The sequence below is a fragment of the Ruditapes philippinarum genome, unplaced genomic scaffold (assembly GCF_026571515.1).
Source record: "Ruditapes philippinarum isolate M1 unplaced genomic scaffold, ASM2657151v2 ctg649_1_1_1_1, whole genome shotgun sequence".
NCBI lineage: Eukaryota > Metazoa > Mollusca > Bivalvia > Venerida > Veneridae > Ruditapes > Ruditapes philippinarum.
The window spans coordinates 220968-246233 of record NW_026852209.1 but is presented as its reverse complement, the minus strand read 5'-3'; the positions used below and the strand labels follow the sequence as shown (position 1 = coordinate 246233).

The window sequence follows — 25266 nt, the reverse complement described above, 5'->3', positions numbered from 1 at the left end:
CTGATGATTGTCAGTTGTAATGCTGATTGACTAACAGTGAATACTGGAAAATGTTTAGGATAAAATATATATCTTTTTGCTATATAAAAGCACCTGAGGGCCACCTGAGTTAGTTATCAATTATGCGAAGTAAATTATAGGATGGAATTATGGCAAAATATAAATATTTTGACTTAACCCGGTCACTTACGATATACCCTATAATGGACATAATGCCATTTTAAGTCTATCAATTTCAGCTTTAAACAACTTAGAACTTATTACATGTAGAAATTTTGTTTTTGAAAGTACGAATAAGGAATAAAAGTAGGCAACATGTAATTTTGGCAGTATAACATTTTAATAAATCGAAAATGAAGTGAAACAAAACCTATAAGCTAAATACGAACCTGAACGTGCAAGTTTACAATGGTCGTACTGTTAAGTGCTGGTTTCCCATTGTCGCGTGCCTCTACGGTGATATTAATCTCGCCTTGGGTATCCAAGAGTCGTTCATAATCCAACATGGTTAGAAGATACATATTTCCAGTACTGTTATTAATAGTAAAATTGCTGGTCAAGTTGCTGGGTGAAGTGCTTGTAATGAAATATGTAACAAGACTGTTGTTTGTGTTTTCTTTATCTGCATCGATGGCCTTTAAAAAAGTAAAGAAATACAATTCTTAGTTTACTGTACTTGACATAACTTATCGGGTTTTACCGCATTGCTTAAACTTTGAGTCATGAAAGACGTATTTTCGATTATAATTTTTTTTATATCGTATATCAACACAGGTACACTTAACGAAACTTATAAGTACCCCAGTTATAGTTTTCAGCATAAATTATGATATGATTTACGCAAATATTTAAAACTTATGCTGTGTAAAGTTTAATCATATTTTTAACATTTCATAACAAAAAATTCATTTATAAACAACTCAAACTTAACAAAAAAGATCATAAACCGAGATCACTACCAGTACACAAATTCGCACCAGAGTCTTATGAAGTCAATATCGCGTATGTCCACCGTTTGCGTTAATTAATGCTAAGCACCGTGATCGCATTGACATAATGAAATTTCTAAAATAAGCCGCTGGGATATTAGCCCATTCTTGCATTAGTCGGTTGTGTAGTTCTCTTTGGTTGGTGTTTGCAATCGGGCCTCTGTAGACACGCCGGTCAAGTTCATCCCATATGTTCTCAATCGGGTTGAGATCGGGCGACTTTGACGGCCAGGGCAGTACGTTGACATTCTGCTGTTGCAAGAGTTCCCGTGTTCTGCGTGCAGTGTGGCTCGTTGCCCCGTCTTGCATTAGTGTCATGCCCCTGTTCTGTTGAATAATGGGAATGGCAACGGGGCGAAGAATTTCGTTCTGGTAACGAGCTGCATTGAAGTTCCCTTGAATTGCAACAAGTGGTGTTTTCACTTGGAGTGAAATTCCAGCCCATATCATTACGGAGCCGCCGCCGAACTGATCTCTTTCTACGACGCACGCATCAGCATAACGCTCACCACGTCGGCGCTACACACGGGTTCTCCCATCATTTCCCTGAACATTGAAACGGGACTCATCGGTAACAAGACTTGTGCCCAGTTCGCACGTGTGAATCTCAGATGAGTCCTCGCCCAGCGGACACGTGCACGACGGTGGTGTCCACGCAGTACAATTACCAGATACGGCCGTCTGGCACGAATACCAACGGATCTGAGGCGCGATCGGACTGTGTTGCTGCTGATTGGCCGTCCGTGAGTCCCAAATGTCGCCCTTGCTTTTTCTATTGATGTGCGCTTCCGCTGGCGGAGGTGCGATAAAACCATAAACCGGTCTTGTCTGCGTGTTGTCACTCTACCACGTTGTCTCCTCGGAAGATTGGCGACACTTCCGGTACGTCTGTACTTTGAGGCCAGTCTAGTAATAGACTTCTTTGTAACACGCATTCTTCTGGCAACCTAGAAAAAAACCCAAAGAATTACAATGTTCATAATACTGATATGCAACGGGCATGCACTGAAATGCAATAAAACGAACAATGGGTATTGAACCACATACCTGCTCATGAGACGCTCCGGCTTCTAAAAGTCCAATAGCGATTGCACGTTCTTGCAACGACATACGAGCCATGTTTTGTGTTTTTATGTTAGGCACATCTACACTCTATCGATACATGTTATATTGGTCATTATGGTCAGTTGCACGAAGTGCACGTGCTCGTTTTCGATTTTCAACGACCACTCTCAAAGTATGGTTTTGCATGGTTAATTTTGCATAAATTCATTTTGAGCAGACGACAAATTGGGGCATTACATATAATCATTATCTAATGTGCATATTTTTAAAATAACACGTGTTTAATGCAAGTTTGTTTTTGGGGTACTTATAAGTTTCGTTAAGTGTATATTAGTTGACTCAGTAAAAAACAACGTGATTACACGTTTTGTTGTTGTACAAAGTTAGAATATACTAAAGCCTCTATAACTTGACTATATTTTGCATTGAAATAGAAATATGAATTCCCCAAACAATGTTTTTGTAGAGGTATAACATCCTTATCACGTGTTTTGAATGATCGAAATGATCTCATATACGTTACATATAGTTTGAATTTATGATATCATTCATTATTTGTTTTAACATTATTTTAAATGTTAGTTTTTAAATTTGTTATAACACACAATAAGGGCAAGAAAAGTTGCCATTGAAGAGACATGTATCTTTTTTTCATATTTAAAAAAAAAGAAAGAAAAGAAAACCTATATTTTAATGCAAAAAATGAATTGATAATATACCATATTTTACCAAAATCTGTTTCATATACATTGTATATAAATACTATAGCGACTTTAGACATGTGATTATAGAATATAAAATTGTAAAAAAAGTTAAATAGTGATTTACCTCTATTTTTATCAAAGGTGATGTCTTATTTAGATATTTCGCATCATTTTCGTCTGCAACTACTTTGTAAATACTAGACAGAAATTTAGGTGCGTTGTCGTTTTCGTCTGTGACCTCAATAATCAGTGAAGCGGAATCACTTCTCCGATCCATATCTTTAGCTGTGTATGTCATATAATAAATATTCTGTTTTTCCCTGTCAAGCTGGGCGCGACAATCAGAACAATTTACTAAGATATATCCGGTGTCTATATCTACAATGAATCTGAAAAATACCAAAACGTTTCAACTGGTTTTGAACGGTAAATTAAAATTATAAAAAAAGATAACAATAAATAAATGAAGAAGCAAACTATCGAATAAATAAGTAAATATATAAAATAAATAAATAAATTTGTTGTTAAATAGTACTCATTGTTTAAATAGTTATCTTTAAATTTGTTAACCATTGCATCAAATAGATGTTATTTTATAAATTTCTTATCACTTAATGCAAAATTTATTTCATGTGTTGTCAATTTTGCAACAAAACAGGCTTCAAAATATCTAACCTGCCGTTTCCTCCATTTATACTGTAACTCAACTTCCTAAATTCTGGAGAACAATCTTTATCTGTAGCCTGCAATCAATCAATCAATTAAACAAACAATCAATCAATCAGTGGAAATAACATTCTTATACACGCATAAAATTCATACCAATTCAAAATAAAAACAACATTATCATCAGAAAAAATAATGAATCTCTTTAAAAATGTATTTATAGTTACCGTGATTTGAGAGATTTTTGTGCCACTTTTACTATTTTCCTTCACATAAAGTTTGAATGAGGTGCTGTTGAAATGTGGGGTCATGTCATTAACATCTATAATTCTAATATAAACAATAGCTACAGCGGTTTTTGTAGAGTTTATATTCTCAGTTGCGATAACCTGAAAGAGAACAGTCATCAAATTCATAACATGATTAGAGAATTAAAGGAATAAATCAACAACTTGTATTATGCTCCCGTGATATCGCTTTAACAAGAGACTTATTTATAGCATTAATTGCAATTTAAAAACTATTTTTACATTTTACATAAACACAGTCAACTTAAATGAAATACAATGAAAAAAAAGGTTAATAGAGGTTATATGAGGTACTAGTATATATCGGTCATTGTATTTAGTATATATCGGTCATTGTATTTCTACTTGACTATCAAGAAAGATTTTTCTTTTGTTAATGTACATCAATTTGTAATAAATAAGATTTAACATACACTTCTAACGCCATTTGTGTATCAATGTAAAAACGAATCTTCTATTAATCGTGTACATGTATATTGAAGACGAAACTAAATTACATTTTACACCTTAAGCTTCCTACAAATTTTCTTTTTATTGGTGCTTAATTACGAATGTAAATCATATTTCTTTCTTCAATATACCCTTAAACATCAATAATATTTCCCAATGGTAGACTCAATATCATACAACTTTTTCAAAAAAACATGAAGACAAGAGCTCAAAAAATAGTTCAAAAATGATGAACATTAGATGGCGATGATAACATTTACTTCCAACAAAAGCCAGCCATTAATAGTTGTTTGTTTAAATAAACAAAATAAACAATTCTAGAAAAAACAACAACATCAACAAAACAAAAACAACAACAATACAAACATTAAGATTTTGGAACAAATTAAAAAACCAAATTCACCTTTATTGTAGTGTTCTGGATTTTTTCGTAATCAAGGAAGCTGTTGTTGCTCACTAATATCTGGATATTCCCAGAGCCTTGTATAACGTTTGGTGAAGCGGTAAAGTCTGTACACGATGAGTTATCCTCATTTCTTATTACAATGTTCATCTTATTATTTTTCTGATCCTAAAATACACGTATATTGTTGTTATAGCATTTTCTAAAGTTTAAAATAACAAATATTTGATGAATGCTTCTTGAAATTAAATAAGTGAATTGAAAAGTTTTATATTTCAGCTGGGACATGAATCATGTTGTTTTTATCGGGAAAACAAAATTAAATCAAAATCATAGCAAGGAACATTAATGAAACAAGGAAATGGAAATGACAAATATTCCTTCTGCAGAGGTAAACACTTTCAAAAAACCAGAAATTAGCAAAATACATAAAATCAATAAGAATCAACATACTATTTATGAAACAGGTTTTATTTGGCATAAAACATAAATCTACATTTCAAACATGAACACCAGCTGATACTGTTAAACGTTGCTCCACCACCAGTAAAAGTATTGCACCTAATGCTTCTTGTGTGAAACAGGTTTTGATAGATTCACATATCAAGTTTACTTTCAAAACATACGAGGTTTGTTTGGAAAGTTTTGTACTTTCTGAATGTAATGCCAAATAATCACGGGACATTTAGTAAAAGCACATATTCGTAAACTTCAACATTATTCATATTTAATCTGTACATATATACATGTAATCCGAAGCAACATCTTAGGTAAAGAAAATAACGTCGCTTTATAAGATACACACACTTTCTGTATGTATCGTCGTCTTGGTTTCAATACATTAGTTCTCATTAAAAAGAATTTATCCCAAGTTGAAATTGTTATTTATCCCAAGTTGAAATTGTTCAGAAAGTTCATAAACCGTATCAACTTAATCCACTGCACGGCCACCAAAATATATAGAAAAAAGAAAAAAACTCTATATTCAATGGGGGCTAGGGATTGACTTCATAAAGGTCTAACTCGAGTATTTTTTCTCTATCTGTATTAATTAAAGAAGCTTCGTGTCTTAATATATTTTCATTTTATAAGTTAATGATGGAGATTTATTGAGTGTAACACAAACACTCACTACAATTCGATACTGAATGTTATTTACCAACGCCATGTTTTACAACACAAAAATTGAATGATAGGAAATTTAGCGAAAGTGACATCCCAACGTCACCTTACAAAGTGACGTTTTTGTATTTTGCCAATTACCTTGTAACTATGAAAACTTGTATATCTTTGTAAAAAAGGGAGATTTCATTTTCTTTCCTATACATCTACTTGTGGCATTTGAAGTTACTCACAAACCAATTTCAACAATATTAAATGACTGTTATTAGAAATATTTCAAAATATTCAAACTTTCCGAACAACGCTTGCATAATGTTTACTTGTTTTGAACACAAATTGTTTGTGTAACAAAAATAAGTTAGGTATAATTATTTTACATAAACTTTAAAGAAATACATGTTATCTACTTAGGATGTTTATTGTTTAAACACTCACCTGGTCATTGTCACTGACGAGTAATGTTTGATTCATTGTTAACCGAACATTATTCGGTGCGTTCTCTTTTATAGTTGCTTTATAGTAAGTCTCATTGAATTCTGGATTGTTGTCGTCAACATCATTTACAGTTATTGTTACATTTGTTGTTGTGGTTGTATTTCCCCATTGTTTCTTCTTTGACGTATTTAATTCCTTTGCCTTATTAGATGAAAAGAATATGTTATGAAATCAAAGTAATAAGAAAGTTACGCTTATATGCATATTTCTCAAAAATCACTTTTTAATTATGGAGTCTCTTTGTCTAAATCACTTATGAATTATCAATCACTTATGAATTAACCTTTTCCATCATAAAGACGTGTTTTGACGGCTTTTTGTCTCCTCCCCCTTTTTTGAGGCCCAGACAGTGAAAAAAAAAAGCCCTATTAAGGCTCCAAACACTGTGTTTCGTTTGAGAAATGTTGTTAAAAAAGTGACCACTTTTTCGGCACCGCCCCATCCAAAAGTTACATCAGGGGGTTGCCAGAAGGTTGATATCTCCCCTTCTGTTTGTTGGGTTTGAATGGGGGCGGCAGTCCCCCTCATCGCCAAGAAAAATTTGGACATGTGACAGGCTAAAAATGGCCTCAGGTCGATCTTATGGTATTTAGTAACCGTCGCTGAAAAGCTTTTTACTCTATCCCCAGTCATTGAGAAGTTGCAGCACATCAAAATCAGTTTTGATAAAAAAACAAAAACTATGCAAAATAGTGATTTTTGGCAATTTTGAGACGTTTACAATTGAGCATGCCCTTACAGAGGTTATGGTCTAGCCAGGTTCCATCAGTAGTGAAGCATTTTTTATAGTTTCATAGCAGTTTGAACTTGTTACAGGAGGCTTTTAATGAAAACGGCCATTTTTCGCAAAATGATCACTTATTAATTATGGAGACTCTTTGTCTAAATCACTTATTAATTATAGAGACTCTTTGTCTAAATCACTTATTAATTATAGAGACTCTTTGTTTAAATCACTTATTAAAAGGTTAAAGATACTCTTGGTATAAAACACTTATTAATTATAGAGACTCTTTGTATCAATCATTTATTAATTATAGAGCCTCTTTGTATGAATCACTTATTAATTATGGAAACTCTTTGTCTAAATCACTTATTAATTATAAAAACTCTTTGTATAAATCACTTATTATTTATGGAGACTCTTTGTCTAAATCACTTATTAATTATAGAGACTCTTTGTATAAATCACTCATTAATTATGGAGAATCTTTGTTTAAATCACTTATTAATTATGGAGACTCTTTGTCTAAATCACTTATTAATTATAGGGACACTTTGTCTAACTCACTTATTAATTATAGAGCCTCTTTGTTTAAATCACTTATTAATTATGGAGAATCTTTGTCTAAATCACTTATTAATTATAGAGACTCTTTGTATAAATCACTCATTAATTATGGAGAATCTTTGTTTAAATCACTTATTAATTATGGAGACTCTTTGTCTAAATCACTTATTAATTATGGAGACTCTTTGTCTAAATCACTTATTAATTATAGGGACTCTTTGTCTAACTCACTTATTAATTATAGAGCCTCTTTGTTTAAATCACTTATTAATTATGGCGACTCTTTGTCTTAACCACTTAATAATTAGAGAGCCTCTTTGTATAAATCACTTATTAATTATGGAGACTTTTTGTCTCCAAGAAACAAGCAAACTTTAACAAGTGGACAATTTCAGAAAGAAATTATAACATAATTTTATATGTAAGATTCTGGGATGCAGTGGTTTCAGATTGATTTTTGCTACCTTGAATTTCTACAGTTTCAAATATATCACTGTATGATTATTTTATGTTCATAACTTGTATATGTACGTATATATTCATACTGTACATGCGTTCATATTTCATAAATAAATTAGGTACCTCTACAAAAATTGATAAAACAGCATGAAAAGCACTATACATGTATATGCATAAACAGCAGAACATGTACGGTAACGAAATAAACAAGAAAATATTTTGAAATAAAACAGTATGACACTCACTTCTACAGTCAATACACAGATGCCAGATTCCTTTTGTATCTTTCCACTGTCTCTGTCAAGTATTATATTCGTCGATATAACTCCATTCTCACTGTCTATTTTGAAGACATTGTCACAATTGCTATCTATAGTATAAAAGCATGAAAAGTACACATTTCTGCATAAATACGTTATGAAAGAATGTTCATACTTTTGAGTATTTCATATATTTTTTATGAAAATAAAGATATCATGTTACGAATTATTCTACTTATCAAAGCCAATACTGTACTTCTTATTTCTAGAAACAAAATCAATTTATGAATGCAAGTAATAGAAAGAACTTCGAAACACGAGACTATCTGATTTGTGCCAGGAGGCATAGCCCCACCGAGTATAAATCAGGTTGTCGAGTGTTTTAATGTTCTTTCTCTTTTGTATCATAGTCAAAAATAGAAACACATTCCCTGTTGTCACAATATGAAACCCCTGAAAAAAACCCAACGAATGAGCATTTGAATATGATATTTTTATCGCTATCCCTTTCTTTATCGATACAATAAGGAAACCCGAGACAAAATCAGCCAATCAATGGGCATGCTCTGGAGTGCGGGTAACTAATACCTTCACCCAGGTAACGCACTGTGCATGTATATGTATACGATTTAACTCACTTTTGCAGCAGAAAGGTCTCCAAACTATGGTACAAACATACCTGATATACTGTAAGACACTCTATTAGATACACCGGTATCACCATCCTTAGCAGCGACTTTAATCAGTGATGCATTCTAAAAATTAAACATTTTATATTTCCCAAGGAGATAGATTTCGAGAAATTTAACAAGGAAAACTGTTCAAAAACATTTTGCAGAAAGGTATTATTAATTATATATAATTAAAATTTCTATGTTTTTATAAATTATCTATGGTATGTATCATGTATGTAATGCGGACACCTTTAACTAAATAAATTACCATTGCAATGCTAAAAGTTAACATGTTATATGATCAACCGGGCTTATATGTCCAAAAAAGCTAGATCTAGTTCAGGGCTTCAAACTAGTGGGGTTACAGGGTAAAAGAGATCCGTGAAGCAGTCATCTGGTGCCAATTGAAGCGTTATATTTATGTCTCCTGAATGTTTTGTTTTGTATTTTTGCTTTTTGATTGGGGGAATCTTACATTTTTGATATTTTCATGAGCGGTCATCATGTACGGTAAACCAGTAAAGAAAGGAGGCATGTCCTGCACATCTTGAACACGGATTATAAGCTCAGCACTACTGCTTTTACCTCCGTTTGGCCCACCATCCTGCAAGTCAAATGCACAATATTTTATCTATTTCACACAATTCTTACTCACTTTTTAAACACGCTTGAAATTAATAAAAAATAAATGATACCGCCACAGACTGTTTTCGATTTGTTTGCAAGAAAATGTTAAAATCTTATCATACGATAAATTGCACAATCGTGTTCTTGTTAATGCACCACACTCAGTTCAAAGCTCTGAAACTAATTAACATACTTATTCATGTAATTTCAACAAAAGATCAGACATAAGCAATATGATTTTAAGATTAAAAATGGCAAATAAATGTTCACAAAATTTAACTATTTTATAGAAAACAGTTTAGAAGAGCAAGGCATGTCTGACATTATAAATGACATGTAACTGATACTTACCGTTGCAATTACATTAAATTGGTAATAACTATTAGTTTCGTAGTCTAAACATTCTTCTAAAGATACATCACCTGTGGATACGTCAATTGAAAATTTTTTCTTGTACACGTCCTCCAATTCAGGAGTCTGAAAGTAGTACACATTTACATACCATAAGATACAAATCAAGAATGAGAGTTAACAAAACTGCACAATATTAAATGACAAGTGGTGATATGTTGCTCTGTAATACAATTGAACAAATGGGGAACAGAAAAATAACCTTTAACGACAAATAATTTATAATACTGTATGTCAATATAATAAAATAGCAATAAACGGCAATGGTAGAAATGTTGAGAATTGCATTAAAAAGTACGGAAATAATTATGTTGATTTAAATAAACAGTTAAAGTGACATTATGCCCATGCAAGTGTAAATGGTTGTTGTAGAGGGAAAAGTCAAATTAACATTAAATAGTTTGCCACAAATGTATTAAATTTTAAAATATACTATGTTAAATTAATCAATAATACACTAGACCCACTAAAATTTCTGAAAATATCGTTCGGAATATAGAGAGGGGCAGTCCTTTTGTAATTTAGGTACTTTTCATATTTTATCCAACACATTTTTCTTTACCAATAACTGGTCAATCACCATTATAAAGGTCAATCTTTTGAAATGAATTACCAATTTAGCTCAACTTGACGGTAAAAAATGAACATAATGTCACTTTAATCAATTAAATACTTTTACGCAAAAAAAACAAAAAAAAAAACAAAAAAACATTCAGGAGAAAAGTGAAAAAATGATCTCACCTGCGCTATTGGCTGAAAAATAGATCAATCGATATTTTAAAGTTATAATCTTTTTGTGTCTTAAATTCAGTACATTAAAAGCTGTGAATAAAAAGAGCAGCAAATACCTTTTCTAACATGATAAGCTGTTCATTTGGAAACGCTGTCAATGTATTTCAAGGAAAGAAAACCATTTTGGTAAGATTTTAAAGTAAAGTTATCAAAGGCTTTAAATGTCTTGAAAAAAGTGATCCCTCGGAAGCATTAACAACAGCAAAATTACATGAACATTGCAGACTCAGCTTGATTAAGGCTGTAAATAAGAGATAATGATAACGTGCAACATCCATCACACCCCCCTTGCACCGGCTTGAGCGGTTCTAAATTCTCAACACTTAAAAGTGCTGGACTCAATGATCCCGAAGCACCAGAAAAAAAGGTAACAACACTGAAGTGAAGTACGGGGCAACTTTTTACGGCTGCAACACAGCACTTGACACCTGCTGTTGTGATGTACATGTATAAATATCTAAAGCCATATCTTATGAAATAGTTTCATAAAGTACATATATGGTAAAGTCATATCGGTTCCATTATTTTATGGTCGATTCTCGATTCAAATGTTTCTGTTATTTAACACATGAACACAGTTGGTTAACAGAATAAAATGTTCAAGAACAAAATATTATGCTATTTTAAGTAGGGTTTTAACCGCTTAGCAATGATTTTGTTTATGTGCTGTTCAGCTTTAAGAAAATGTCCCAACATATTTCTGTTATACAGGCATTTTGGATTTGTTTCGCTCAAAATTAAAACAAGAAATGTGTTAACTGTAAGCGTCAGTGAAAAGTTTTATACACTTTAAAACGGACTAATAAGATTATTTCATTTGAATTAATAAGCTTTTCATCGCGCTCAAGTAATGATTTATTACAGTCCTCATCAAAAGATAAACTGAAAAAAAAACTTGTCATTTTAAGATTTCTTCTTCATACTGACACTATTTGAAGTAAAGTGAACCGCCACAGACCTGCATAAGATATCCCCCTCTCACCGCCTCGTTAGCAAGGTACTGTACAATGTCTTAATTCAAGTTAATTGATATTATATCTGCATTATAAATTTCACAGAGAACATTACCTTTAAAAAGACGCAAAAGGAAAAAACCATTAGGACGTGTTTCATTTACATACTTCACTTGTAAACACAGATACAGTTCTGTGTTTACACCTAATTTAGATTCGATATGGCCGCTTTTATGTTATGCTTTTTACCGGTGAAAAAAAAACCTAAAAAATAGATTCTAGAACGCATAACATACAAAAATTATGACAGTTAATTAAACTATATTGATTATAGGTGCCCTATTGGCTACAAAAGTAAAGGGAGGGAGTCAAATCAACTTTGCACCTGACAACAAATGCGAACGAACAGTCCAGAGTCCCTTCATTTTGGAAACTAGTAAAAGATTAAACCCTGTATCTGTGGTCGCGTGATATGTTTTGTTTATCCCCTCCCCGCGAAGACGCAACTTATGTGGTACTAACTTGTGTAGTACTAATTAAATATCCTGCTTTTTTTACCCTCAGCTTAAAACTCCTTATCATCTTTTCTAAACATTAAAACTATATTTGCAATGTGGGTTATTTATACTCTATTTTCATTGTTAAACATGCTCATACTGCGACATATTTTCGAGTCAAAGATTCATAGATTGTATATATTATATACATGGCAGGTTTATCAAATGACACATATTAAACATATAAATTATATATCACATGAAACTGAAATGACTTCAATAGTTACCTTCATAGAATAAGTTACTGTTCCATTTTTGCCATTGTCTATATCGTTAGCTTTGATCTTATCGTAAACAATCGTGTTGTTGTTGTTGTTGCAGGGTAACTACGAATATAAATTTTTGTCATCACATGACCACCGACAATGACTTATATCAGCGGACGTAAACTAATAACAAATAACTTGGCGGGAAATATAAAAAATATTTGATAATCTTTATATTACGGTTATCAAACAGCATATATACTCTACAAGTCTATTCAAATAAGTATCTAAGTACGTGCATGTACAAACATGCATGCTTATTCAAATGCAAATAAAGTCTAGTAATACCGACATAGATAGATAGAAAATTATGTTTAATACAATACCTCATCTATCTTTAATGTGTAAGGCAAATTGTAAAACTTTGGTGCATTGTCGTTTACGTCAAGGATATAAACTAAATGTTCATATTTAATCTGAAAGTAAATCAACACATAATTTTTATCGAATATATAATTCTCATCGAATATCAATTAAACGAATAATCAAATTAATATTAAAATGACTGTCACATGTGAAAATTATCTCAAACATGTGTAACAAAAGTCATAAGTAGCAGTTTATACATAACACATGGGTTTGTGGGTAACAGTAAAAATATCATCCCGAGGAAAATACTGTTCGCCTCGGGTAACAGTATTTTTACAATGGATGATAGTTTTACTGTTACTCACAAACCCATGTGTTATTTATCTATTACCCCGAATACTTACTGTGATGATTTTACTTTCTTTTCTTTAGAAAATAGACCATGTGACCAGATTTTACACTGTATAAAATACTGTTACCCTGTTACAGTACAAATTTCTTAGTCCCAATTGGTACACTTACATTAAAAGTATAAATAACTGCTAGTGGCCTATGGGAAATTAACATTACACAAAAATTGAGGGGTGATAATATATACTGTCAGATCAAAGGTTTGTAACCGTTTCGGATACAACTATTTCCGAAGGTTATTCGATACGTGTTATTTGTAACAATAAACAGAAATGATCATGCAAAACCAATTTCTTCAGACGATGAAGTTCTTGGTCTTGTTTAGACATTTTATTATGCATATTAACCACGAAAACATTTACCTCATTGTGTTGATCATCAGTAATTATGAGTTTTATGTTTATCGTACCTCCCTGAAAGCAGAAAAAGAAAAGTGTCTTTGTAAAACATGTTGACATTAAAGATCCTGGGATGTAACCATGTATGTATGCTTAATGAGGGTCCATCCGCCAGTAAGGGCCTAGAATGCAGCTTCCGCCGTCGCGTTCGGACCCCGGACATGTCATCAGTCATGCCATTAAAGAGTTAATTTTTAAGCACAAAGTGGTGATAATTTACCTCTGTGCAATTTTCACAGAGTATAAGCCAAAGATATGAATTTTGAGCCAAAAGTAGGTCACTGAACGGCGGTCAATGAGAACCTTTTAAATGTACAGTAACCTGAGACAATATGAAAGGGTAGCGCTGAAAGGGCTGTTGAAGCCAGCAAAAGGCCTGCCATTCAAGCCGTCTAACCGTGCTAAGGACTCACGCACCTTAGCACACCATCTTCGTCGACCCAAGAGCCTACTTTGTAGGACCATTCCCCTCGGCTTTGGTCAGGACATCGGCAGCTGGTCCGCAGCACAAGTTCCGATCTTTTTTCGCCGTCCCCAGTCTTCAAATTATCTGCCGATGCCCTGTGTCTCTACGACGTACACGTACTGAGTGAAAGAGTGACGAGGATATATAACCACACTTAAGTGAAATTCTATATATGTATATAAATATTTTTCTTAAACAATTTTCAAACATCCAAGGATATGTAAAATATGTACTGCAAATGTTTATAGGCATTATATGTAATCAGTAAAATATATGCATTTATTTCTTATTGAAAAAATTGGCTCAGACTTTATAGAAACTAAATTTCTAATTACCTCCCTTTATTTAATTGAAATGTAAATTTGGTAATATTTACAAATAATGCTTTTTGGATCTTACAATATTGATAAATCTTCATTTGAGCTAAAAACCTTAAAAAAATGAGTTACAGGATCTTTAAGGTTTAATCTTTCCATGAAAAAGAGAAAAACAAAATCCTTAAGGAAAGCCCAACACGGCAAAATTGAAAATGTTGCAAGCTCGGTTTGATTGAGCCTGTTCATGGACGGTACTGGAAAGTGCAAGTCACCGTCCAAGCCCCTAGCACCGGCTTTAGCAGATTTCAACACGAACTGGTACAATTTGGAATTCTTTAAACATCCGCAGATGTATTCATATGACGGTTATCATGGAACCTTAAATGTGACACGTAAGTGCCATTCCATGAAAAGCAGCATATGGTCGACCCAAGTAAAAAAATGCGTGTACCCCAAACGAGAAAACAATTGGTGGAACTAAATAAAATGGAATTTTGAAAGGGGATCTGAGGTTATGAAGCCTGCATTTCACAGATAAGACGTCAAAAGACAATTTAAAAAGCAGGCAACATGTCCTAAGGGTGATTAGACAGTATTCAAGTTGGAATACTGGAACCACCAAGTTAAAAAGGCCAAATAGAAGAAACTAAAATACCACATAACATGTATACACAACAATAATGTCGTGCTGAACGAACTAAAGATCTCAAGGAGCCGTATTTGCTTTAATACTTTCTTTAAAAACTTTGTCTTCATTAAACAGAGGTATAGGGTCGTTTACTACTCGCAACTGTTGGACTTAAATTTCTATCAAGTAGTGATGTTATCCAGTTAGCTTCGGTTGTTCAACTTAAGTACCCGCCCGGTCTGAAATTTTGCACTGAGGAGGAAATGAAGTCTTTCGCCACCAGTAAAAGATTGCCATATGACAATTCTCAAATATGATATCTATTTATTACAAGTTTAAATCAGTTCCTTCCAGGCCAACACTTACTTGATATAATTTGTAAATAGCTTACTTGGATTTTTTTATGACTGGAAATCAATTGTAATATATGAAATTATTTAAACGTTATGCATCAATATGCATGCAATTGATACTTAATCAAATAAAAAAAGACTGGGCGCTGGGCCGCTAGGACATTATAGATAAACACTCTTAACAAAGAGAGATTCACTATTATGCAAGAATGCTAACATAGTTACCATATGGAAGTGACGTTTTTTATTGTTTAGTCGATATTATTTAGTACAATAATGCACATATCAGCCTCTGGTTTTGTTTTATGGATTCTCAAAACATTTGCCGAGCTAGTAAAGTTAAAGAACCGGAAATATATGTTTTGGGTATGTTAAATGAGCTAATGTCGAGATAGTGAATAAAGATCCGAGAGAACGCTGTTTACTTAAGAATGAGTGTCCGGGTCAAATTTCAACTACTGCTTCTTTCAGTACAATATCGCACCGTATAATTGGCGCCTCCAGTGATGGCAGATCACTGCAGTGATGGCAGATAGCTGAAATGTACCGCTCGGTACAGGTAGGTTATAAATTTGGTTGGTATTATCATATTACACAAATACGGCCCATTTCATTGCTATGAAACTATTGTCCATTGACTGGAGATAGTATTAGGTAATTTTGGACTCGTTTTTTCCTGTTTTTTATACTATTTTGAGCAGATTAAAAGTGACAGCTTCGGAAAATCCGTGAAAATGTCTGGTTGTTGTTCAAAATATCTCAAGTTTTAACTAAATGGCAGAATTTCGTGTTATTAATATAGACGTTCATCAATTGGCGTCACGCAAGCCAAATATCTACCCCTTGAGTCTTTTCTTGAAAGTTTTACATACATTCAATCTGGTCCGGTCGAAGAAAAAATGCTGCCGTTGTAGGCAGATACTTATTTTAATGGCAGAAAAACCATGAAAGTTGCTAACATTCTGACAGAAAATCAAGGTCAATCTTTTATCAATTCCTCTATTCTTTGCGTCCTTTAAGTCGGAATTGTGACGTTAAACTAGCATTTCTAATATTTTCTCAAGATAGAAAAGTTATTAATGCGGTATGTGCAGCGAAAAAGCTTTTTAGCAACACACAGTTACAATACAAAATGTGATGATTCAGTACCACCAAAGTGCACTATAAATAGAGCAATTAACATGAAGAAATTCATTTTTCTATATTCATGCATGCATGTGTGCTTGATCTGTTATGTCTGTCAGTTACATGCATACAATACCATATGTATCTTAAGTTTAGCAGCGCATAATTCACTCCTTTTTCAAGACATAACATCTCATTTCCGACTAAAAGGATGCAAAGAATAGAGGAATTGATAAAAGATTGACCTTGATTTTCTGTCAGAATGTTAGCCACTTTCATGGTATTTCTGCCATCGACGGCAGCATTTAAAATAAGTTTCTGCCTACAACGGCAGCATTTCTTTCTTCGAGCGGACCAGATTAAACGTCTGTAAAACTTTCAAGAACAGACTCACGGGGTAGATATTTGGCTTGCGTGACGTCTATATTAACAACACGTAATTCTGCCATTTAGTTAAAACTTGAGATATTTTGAACAACAAACAGACATTTTCAAGGATTTTTCCGAAGCTGTCATTTTTAATCTGCTCAAAATAGTATAAAAACAGGAAAAAACGAGTCCAAAATTACCTTATACTATCTCCATTCAATGGACAATAGTTTCATAGCAATGAAATGGGCCGTATTTGTGTAATATAATTATACCAACCAAATTTATAACCTACCTGTACCGAGCGGTAAATTTCAGCTATCTGCCATCACTGCAGTGATCTGTCATCACTGCCGCCAGTAATAATGTGTGAATATGACAACAGTAGTTTTCCGCAAATGCAAAAACTAAAACAAACAAACAAATATCATGTAAAATAAATAAATAAATAAATAAATAAATAAATAATTAAATAATTAAATAAATAAATGAATAAATGAATAAATAGAAAAACAAACCAGTCAGCAATATATTTGTTAGTACTTGCTATATCAATCATAAGTGAAATATATATAAACAGATTGCATTGCTTACTAAGGTTTCCCTGTCTAAATCTTGTTTTGTTATTATATTGATCCAGACATCATTTGTACCATTCTCTGGTTCAAAACTGAAATAAATGCGTGTATCGTCACTGTCCGGTTTAACTCTGATGTGGTCATTTCCATCAGAATCCTTTATGTGAAGTTTACAAACAGTTCCATCTGTAAGACATTAGAATGAAGTCGATCAATCTTTTAACAGTCATGAAAAAAAAGAATGCAAAATATTATTGTGTTTCATTGGTTGCATAAACAGAAACAACATATATAATGTAATGACAATAAATAGTTAAGTAGGGAGTCGGTATTATTTCATTCTTTTACACCCGAAAAAAACTCGGGTGTAATGTAACAATGTGGCCATACTATGCGGTACACGCAGATTTTTCACCGATTCAGGTATGTTTTTTATGAATAACTTTGCTGTTACTCATCCGATTTTGATCAGATATGGCACAGAGTACCCGTAATTATATCAGCTTATCAAGGTAAATCAAAATTTTGAAAACCCCTGAATGGTTTTTGAGAACATTCATTGAAAGTGAAAGTAACAATGGCCAATGTATCTAGTGAATGCAGTGATGTTTTACGAATAGCATATTTCATAAAGTTATGTTGAAATGGTACTGAACACACCGCTATTTTAAAGGATACGATACACACAAATGTTTTGTCTTTTTGAAATAAATCTGACAAAAATATATGAAAATTTGCTTTAACTTATGATGTTTTTTTCTCAAATTTACATATTTCATTTAATCCTACGTAAACCCTTCGGCCCGTTGTGTCGGAATTATCATACTTACAGCTTGATTCCCACATGATTTTAAAAACAGAAGAACATTGTAATACATTAACATGCTAACCAAATGAAAATAAAAATTGCAAAACATTTTATAATCGAATTGTGCGCGACACGACATTCTATTAATTTTTTTTAAAAAATAATCTTGTTGACATCAAGCTGTAACTATAATGATACCTTACAAAACGGGCCCAAAAGGTTCACGTAAGATAAAAAAAATATGTAAATGTCGAAAAAAAGACACTCACATTATAAGTCAAAGCATATTTTCATATATTGTTTTGCAAATTTATTTCAATTAGACTTAAAAGTTGTGTGTACCGTATCTTTTTAAAAAACCAGTGTGTTCCGTACCATTTCAACACATAAATTTATGAAAATATGCTGAAACACTGCATTCAATAGACAAATTAAACATACATGTACTAGTAAAAATGAAAGATTTAACTTTTTATTTTTCTTTGAAACAGCGATAAAGAACAGACCACTTGCTGAAAATCGCTTGGTGTGATAAATGAGTGTGTAACGTCCTCCTCGACCCCGGCTATGAAAACAAAACTGTACTCGAATGTTCTTAAAAAGCATTCAGGGGCTTTCCAAATATGATTACGGGTACTCTGCCTTATCTGATCAAAATCGGTTGAATTACAGCAAAGTCATTCATAAAAACATACCTGAATCGGTGAAAAATCTGCGTGTACTGTAACCGAAAAATCAAGTGTATAACCACATTGTGTATTGCACCTGGAAATCCGTTAGTGGATTGGTGTCACCGCTCTGTATCTTTTCAACCGTATAAGGAAATTGAAACTACATAGCAGATATATTAAAAGCAAAATGAGACAATGTACAAAGGGCAGAATTGGGCTTCTTTTTAACAATTAGTCATTATGTATAAATTTCGTGTCCGATATGTTTTTTTTAGGACTCTAGGATGGAATCAAAACTATTTAGCAGAAATATTAAAAGTACTGAAACTTTGTGTAGATAAGGGGTTTCCTCAGGTCAAGGGTATGTCTTTATACCTTAAAGTAAAGATATTTTACAAGAAGCATTAACATGTGGATTTCAACAAAAGTGTAAGATCTTAGTTTTTTGGCAGAAGAACATTTCAATAGCATTACCCTGGTGTACAAAAGGCTAAACGCAAGTGTTGGGGTAGGGGTTGGGGTCACATAATTTACATGTACATATATTTAAATTGTATACATGTCTTAAACGTGTCATTCTTTCAACCTACACTGTGCACTAAATAGATATTAAGAATCACTTTGCTTGCTTTTATAAAAGTATAATCATCACTTTTGCAACAAGCCATGAACATATTAGGTGAATGTATGTTATTAATGTAAAGAAATAAATCAGAAAATTATTGTTAACATAGCATTTTTATTTCCAATTGTTTTAGAGCGTAATATCTTTTGTTTTTGAAATACTGATAACATATTATTTGTAGGTTTATTTATTTTTCATCCTTTAAAAACAAACATTTGTGTTGTTTACTATACTTATATATACATGTACTTTAGAGCGAAATTTTTTTCCCATTTTTATTTTGTTTTAACGGGCGGATGATCTGCTTTAGTATAAACATAGATAAAGACATGTGTTATACTTATTCTGAAAAATATTTTGTGTCTGCCGTGTTTTAAGATAAGAAATTACTATTTTTATATGTTCATGAGTGAATGCCGGTATGCAGATGAAATATTAAACTTCAGTACTACTAGGACAAACTACACAAGTTATATTGATACAAGATTACAGTACTTACTGAAATTCTCATATTGAGATGAATATGAGCTGTCGGGGATAGATTCAGCTATATAAGGCGATCCAGCATTTGCATAGCCTAAAGTTGAAAGAAATCGCAACATAATTTCAAATCTATAGTAAATATAGATTAAGCATAGCATCATTTTGTGAAAAAAAACTCCAGGATGTAAATGGGTAACAGTATTTGTTTTTCAACATATCTTGCACCTCGATTATTTTTTATTAATCCATTCTTTGATTGTCAGAACTGTGTCAAAAGGTAGAATGCTTGCTACAAATGCTATATTATTCGAGAAAATAAACCAAGAAAAAAAAAAGAACAACCCGAAAGATAGCAACAGTTAAAAGTGGATTGTTATTACTAGTAATTAATAATCAAAATACAATATAAAAGTCATACATACCTATTACTAAAACAAGTATAACCAGGATTCTATGCCGGCATTTTAATTCATTAACGCTGATAACCATGTTGCTAGACTTATTATATCTGAAAACTGTATGTTACTGGAAAAACTATATATGAGCCGCGCCATAACAAAATCAACATAATGCGTTTGCGACCAGCATGGATCCAGACCAGCCTGCGCATCCGCGCAGTCTGATCAGGATCCATACTATTCGCTGTCAGTTTCTCCACTTGTAATAGAGTTGGTAAGCGAACAGCATGGATCCTGATCAGCCTGCGTGGATGCACAGGCTGGTCTGGATCCATGCTGGTCGCAAACCCACTATGTTGGTTTTGTCATGACGCGGCTCATAATATATTATACTCAACTGTATATATATACACTCTCCACAAAACTTACAAAGCAAACGATTGAAATAAAAATTGATGAGAGCTGAAAGATATTTGATATATCGACAGGTAACTTCCTGGATCAATGAATCCTATATTATCATGTTTGATATGTTAAGTCAGCTTAAAGTGAGATACTGTTATCAGCTTGATCATTCAATAAACACTGCGTATGCTGAAAGATAACAGTTTTAAATTTTAAACATCAATGCAACATATCATTTAATCGACAAAGCTCCCTCAAAAAAGTGTAAATGTAACAAATATTGGTATCTGACCATCTTTTTTGATGAAGGAACTAAAAAAGATCATATGAAAATTTCAAGGTCACAAAACCTCTCAAAACAAAAGTGTTGTATCAGTTTGATTTATACCGTCCATGGATGGTAGTGATAAAGGTATGCTTTTATCACCTACCTCCCATAGCATGACGACCCGGGAAGAAAATTTTGCGATATAATCAATTTTGTTATCTATTGACACACGAAATGAATAAAGTCGTGTTTTTGATAATACTTCATTTTGAAAAAAACTAGATAAGATTTACTGAAAACGTATTTATTTATGTATCATACTGGATTCCAAACTTTTACCTGATAGAACCAAGTACCAGATATGTTTTCCTTTCTTATGTTTGATAGTTTTTTGTTTTAAATGTCTTTGTAACATGGGTAATCTAAACAGATGTTTGTATAGTATTCAAAACATCGAAAGGTAATTTTCAAGTCTTTTCATCTGCCGTGATTAGTTAATGTCAATCATACTACATCACGTTAGCTATATTTTATACTTCCCTTTTTGCAAGATACACTTGGGGATTTCAGTACAGTGTGCGTATGCATTGGTTTTTTAGGACCACGTAGGGTGTAAATAATTTACAGACGAAATATCCGAAACTTTAAATAAGGAACATAATCAAATATTAATCTTATTTGACGAAAAATGTTCACGATCATAATTTTGTAAAAGCTTTTGATTTCGTAACTCTCCCAAAGTCTAAAAAGTAACAAAATCTTGCTTTATTGAAAAGTATTGTAAAATGAAAATTTTAATACTCTTTTGGGTAATTGTTTATATGATAATGTCATAAAATAGTGTTAACAGTGTTAAATTATGATGACCGGTGATAATTTACACCAAAAAAATGAAACCCAAATATTTTGTTTAAAATGAGGTCGCATGAGGTATTTATCTTGTTAGCGTCGTTTATTTTCATAAAAGAACAAATTTTCTTTCTTATTGACGGGCCTCATTCTATGTGCTATTCTATAGATACAAACAAAGGATATGCCAATATTAGGAGAACACCAATTCAAAAGATGCACATGTATGTTTTGAAAATTAAAAAATTATATATATTCAATTAATCACCACTAATATTTATTTATATTTATTTATTGAAAATGATTTTGTCCGGTAGGTGTCGTCCTGGTACGAAAAGTATAACTCATTGAGACCTTTTCGGGCCCCATTTATCGCTTCCTTTAGATAAAGAAAGGAAATGAAAAATGTCGAAAATGGAGATCGTAAACCAAACTTTATCCCCCAAACGATTCACATTTCTTTTATGTTTTGTTTATTAGCCGCACTAAAATATGTTTGTCCAGTTTTTGTCCGGTATGTGGCCGGAATCCAGTACATGTTTCATTTCTTAAAATATTTAAAATTAATAACTTTTTTATTAAGTATCTTTGATATTTTTTATGTAATGTAATCAAACTTACAGCTACTCTTTGATTAAGTGTTTTTAAATAATTTAAAATAATTTCAAACCATGGTCTTATCCAACAAACAGCTCGTCTGTGAACGTATTTGATTTATTCATTTTAATTTGTAATTATTCACCATTGTAAAAAATATTTAAAGAATAAAAAAAGAAAATCGTAATAAGTCTCACTTACTTTTAAAATAGTATAGCTTAAATCGAATTAGTTTCCATTACATTTGTGATCTTCCTTCATAACTGACATATTTGTACAGATGAATACAGTTATCAGTTATTGATAGGACTTCATCTAGGCTATGCTGTGCATTACAACGATAAGCGTTATCTCAAACTTGTGTAAAGTAATAACTTCAATAACGACTTAATGTGACAATTTCTGTTTACATTGTACATGTTTATTGATAACAGCAGACGGACGATAGGGTAGACGGGGTCATTTTTATAATAAATGGAAATAATTGAATATTCTTTAGTTAATATCATATCGTTTAGATAGTTTTGTATGACGTCAGTACAAAAACTTAAACCTGTTATTGTTTTCGAATTTATGGAAGCAACCATATACTCACAACAGAATGATAAATCAAGCTCTTGGTTCGGTAAATATTAGAAATCTTTATCATCCTGCCTATGAATACTTCAAAATTAAATTGCTTATAGTTTCCATATAGTTTCCGCCATGCAGACTTGATTTATATGACTGGTCTGCATGTCAATGTATCATAAATGCTCATTTAAAATGTATATCTTGTTAAATATTTCTGTACTAACTGAATAACGAATGATTTCTTTAACTAAATTTTACAATCGTAATTTCGATTTAATTTCAAAATTCAATAGAGATTTGAAATCATTTCTGCGACTAGGATTATAAGCAAGCCTGATTTATAGGGATGTAATTTACAAACTTCATAAGATCTAAGGTCATGGTATTTTTTCTACTGTATTAATTTACTAAAATTATTAAACGTTTTATTAAAAGAGCTTATGACCCTATTATTTTAAGACATGATTACTGTTCAACAATTTTAAAGTTGGACACTACGGTTTCCTTTTCTTTTGATTACATCTGACGGACTAAGTGGAAGACTCTATAATGGACAACCCTTGAAACCCTTCGGGACTTCGGGACTGAATTGATTTAATTTTCGTCTTCTGTCTTGCTTCGTTGGACCCTTGTATGTGATTCTCTTGGTGCTCTGTCTGCCTTCAGTACATTCTGTTGGGTTAACTGGGTTCACTTTCATATGCAACCATTACACCAGTTAGAATTTCATTTGGCGATGATTCATTTTATTTACATTGTCTCGTTTAAAAGGAACATGGCGGACCTAAGAGTGAGGTTCGGTGCACCCATAACATGTTTAAATTCCCCAGACGTGCTTATACTGCTGACCGTTCTAAGGCGGCACTCCTCTGTGTTTCTCAGATGTATGTCTTGTTTGTTGTTTCATACTATTATATTGGCATTTTTGTTTCCCTTCCTGTTGTATTCTCGGTAAGTCTACGGTAAGTATATTTCAATTGCCCCTAGTTTTTTTTATATTGCGCCCCTCCTTCCTCGACCATCAAGTCCCCTTCGAGGCTTATTGGTTAATCGTATATTCTTTAATTTCCATGTGAGTTTTTATTATTTCCTATTATGTGTTGTTAAAGTAATCACCCCGTCCGTGATTTGCTGGGTCGTGTTCATAGCAGATCTTGTTTTTGATATTTTATGACCATTCTTAAATCAATCAATCGATTCCTCAGAGGTGTTGAAATATTTGGTTCTTACAAACATTATTTTTTTATGTCAAAGGTACAGATATGTTACCACGGACAAGGTATCCTTTTGCTGGACCTAAATATCAGTGGCTAAGAGCTTCAAAAGTGTGAGGATAAAATACAAATTTCCCCGGTTTTTATTTAAGGGGTTTATTTCCCATGCATCCGTTGCAAAAAAAAGTCATAGGGTACTGTCGTGAAAAAATTATTTTAATTTTTTTTTTGTTTTTTTTTTAAATTTTTTAAAAAATTACTTTTTATTTATTTTGGCTTTGCTTTTAATAACCCGAAAAAAAAGTAAACCTTAAATTTCCCTTTTTGGAGCGGTTTTTTATTTCCTTTAATGAAATTTTAATTTTAAAAAGCTTAAAAAAAAATTTAAAAAAATACTCATCGTTCTTGTTTTTATTTTCGCGTTTGTAACTTTTCTTTTTAATTTTAGAAATTTTTGGTCACAAAAAATTTTTTTAATCGAGATTTTTTCTACTTTCAAACGTTGTTAAGTGAGTAAATCATTTAAAATGAAATCATCATTTCTTGTCCCGTCGTCTGTTTTCAACTTTGATCTGATACAAGGTATTTATTGTAAACACTTTAACGTTTATTTATAACAAGACTATGTATACCATATAACGTTTTTAACTGTTCATGTATACTTGCTTTACATCAAGCCCTTCAAATACTTAAAGTGAATTGTGAGTAAATGCTAGTAGCCGGTGAACGCGTACATGCAATCATGTGTGGCGGGAACTCAGATCGATCCGATTAGAAATTTAAAAGGCTTATTAATTAAATTTTTCTTTCTTAATCTTCTGAATGTAAATGCTGTCCGCGAACTAAAAAGCTCTTCAAAATGTTTTAAATTAATGCAATAATAATTTATCAAAATTTAGAAATAATTTTTAAGTGCCTTTTTTTCATTT

The 25266-nt window shown here is 32.3% G+C and overlaps 2 protein-coding genes across 2 annotated transcripts in view; both read right to left on the bottom strand.

Annotated features, from left to right (window-relative positions):
• LOC132752405 (cadherin-23-like) overlaps positions 1 to 8318 on the bottom strand; it is a 36394-nt gene extending 28076 nt beyond the window's left edge. The window contains exons 1-7 of the mRNA XM_060742729.1: positions 8198 to 8318; positions 6143 to 6343; positions 4586 to 4753; positions 3652 to 3813; positions 3434 to 3501; positions 2883 to 3147; positions 390 to 635 (exon numbers count right to left, since the gene is read on the bottom strand). Coding sequence (XP_060598712.1) covers positions 390 to 635; positions 2883 to 3147; positions 3434 to 3501; positions 3652 to 3813; positions 4586 to 4753; positions 6143 to 6178 — 945 coding nt within the window. The 5' untranslated portion in view covers positions 6179 to 6343; positions 8198 to 8318. The remainder of the gene's footprint in view (positions 1 to 389; positions 636 to 2882; positions 3148 to 3433; positions 3502 to 3651; positions 3814 to 4585; positions 4754 to 6142; positions 6344 to 8197) is intronic.
• Positions 8319 to 8874: 556 nt separating this feature from the next.
• Positions 8875 to 22904, bottom strand: LOC132752395 (cadherin-related family member 1-like). Its single transcript, XM_060742718.1, has 10 exons — positions 22752 to 22904; positions 20050 to 20548; positions 17463 to 17632; positions 13575 to 13625; positions 12819 to 12908; positions 12454 to 12552; positions 10666 to 10677; positions 9865 to 9990; positions 9362 to 9490; positions 8875 to 8967 (listed from the first exon to the last, which is right to left on the bottom strand). Exons 2-10 carry the CDS (start codon positions 20192 to 20194, stop codon positions 8875 to 8877), a joined length of 915 nt encoding a protein of 304 aa, XP_060598701.1. The 5' UTR covers positions 20195 to 20548; positions 22752 to 22904.
• Positions 22905 to 25266: the final 2362 nt, after the last annotated feature.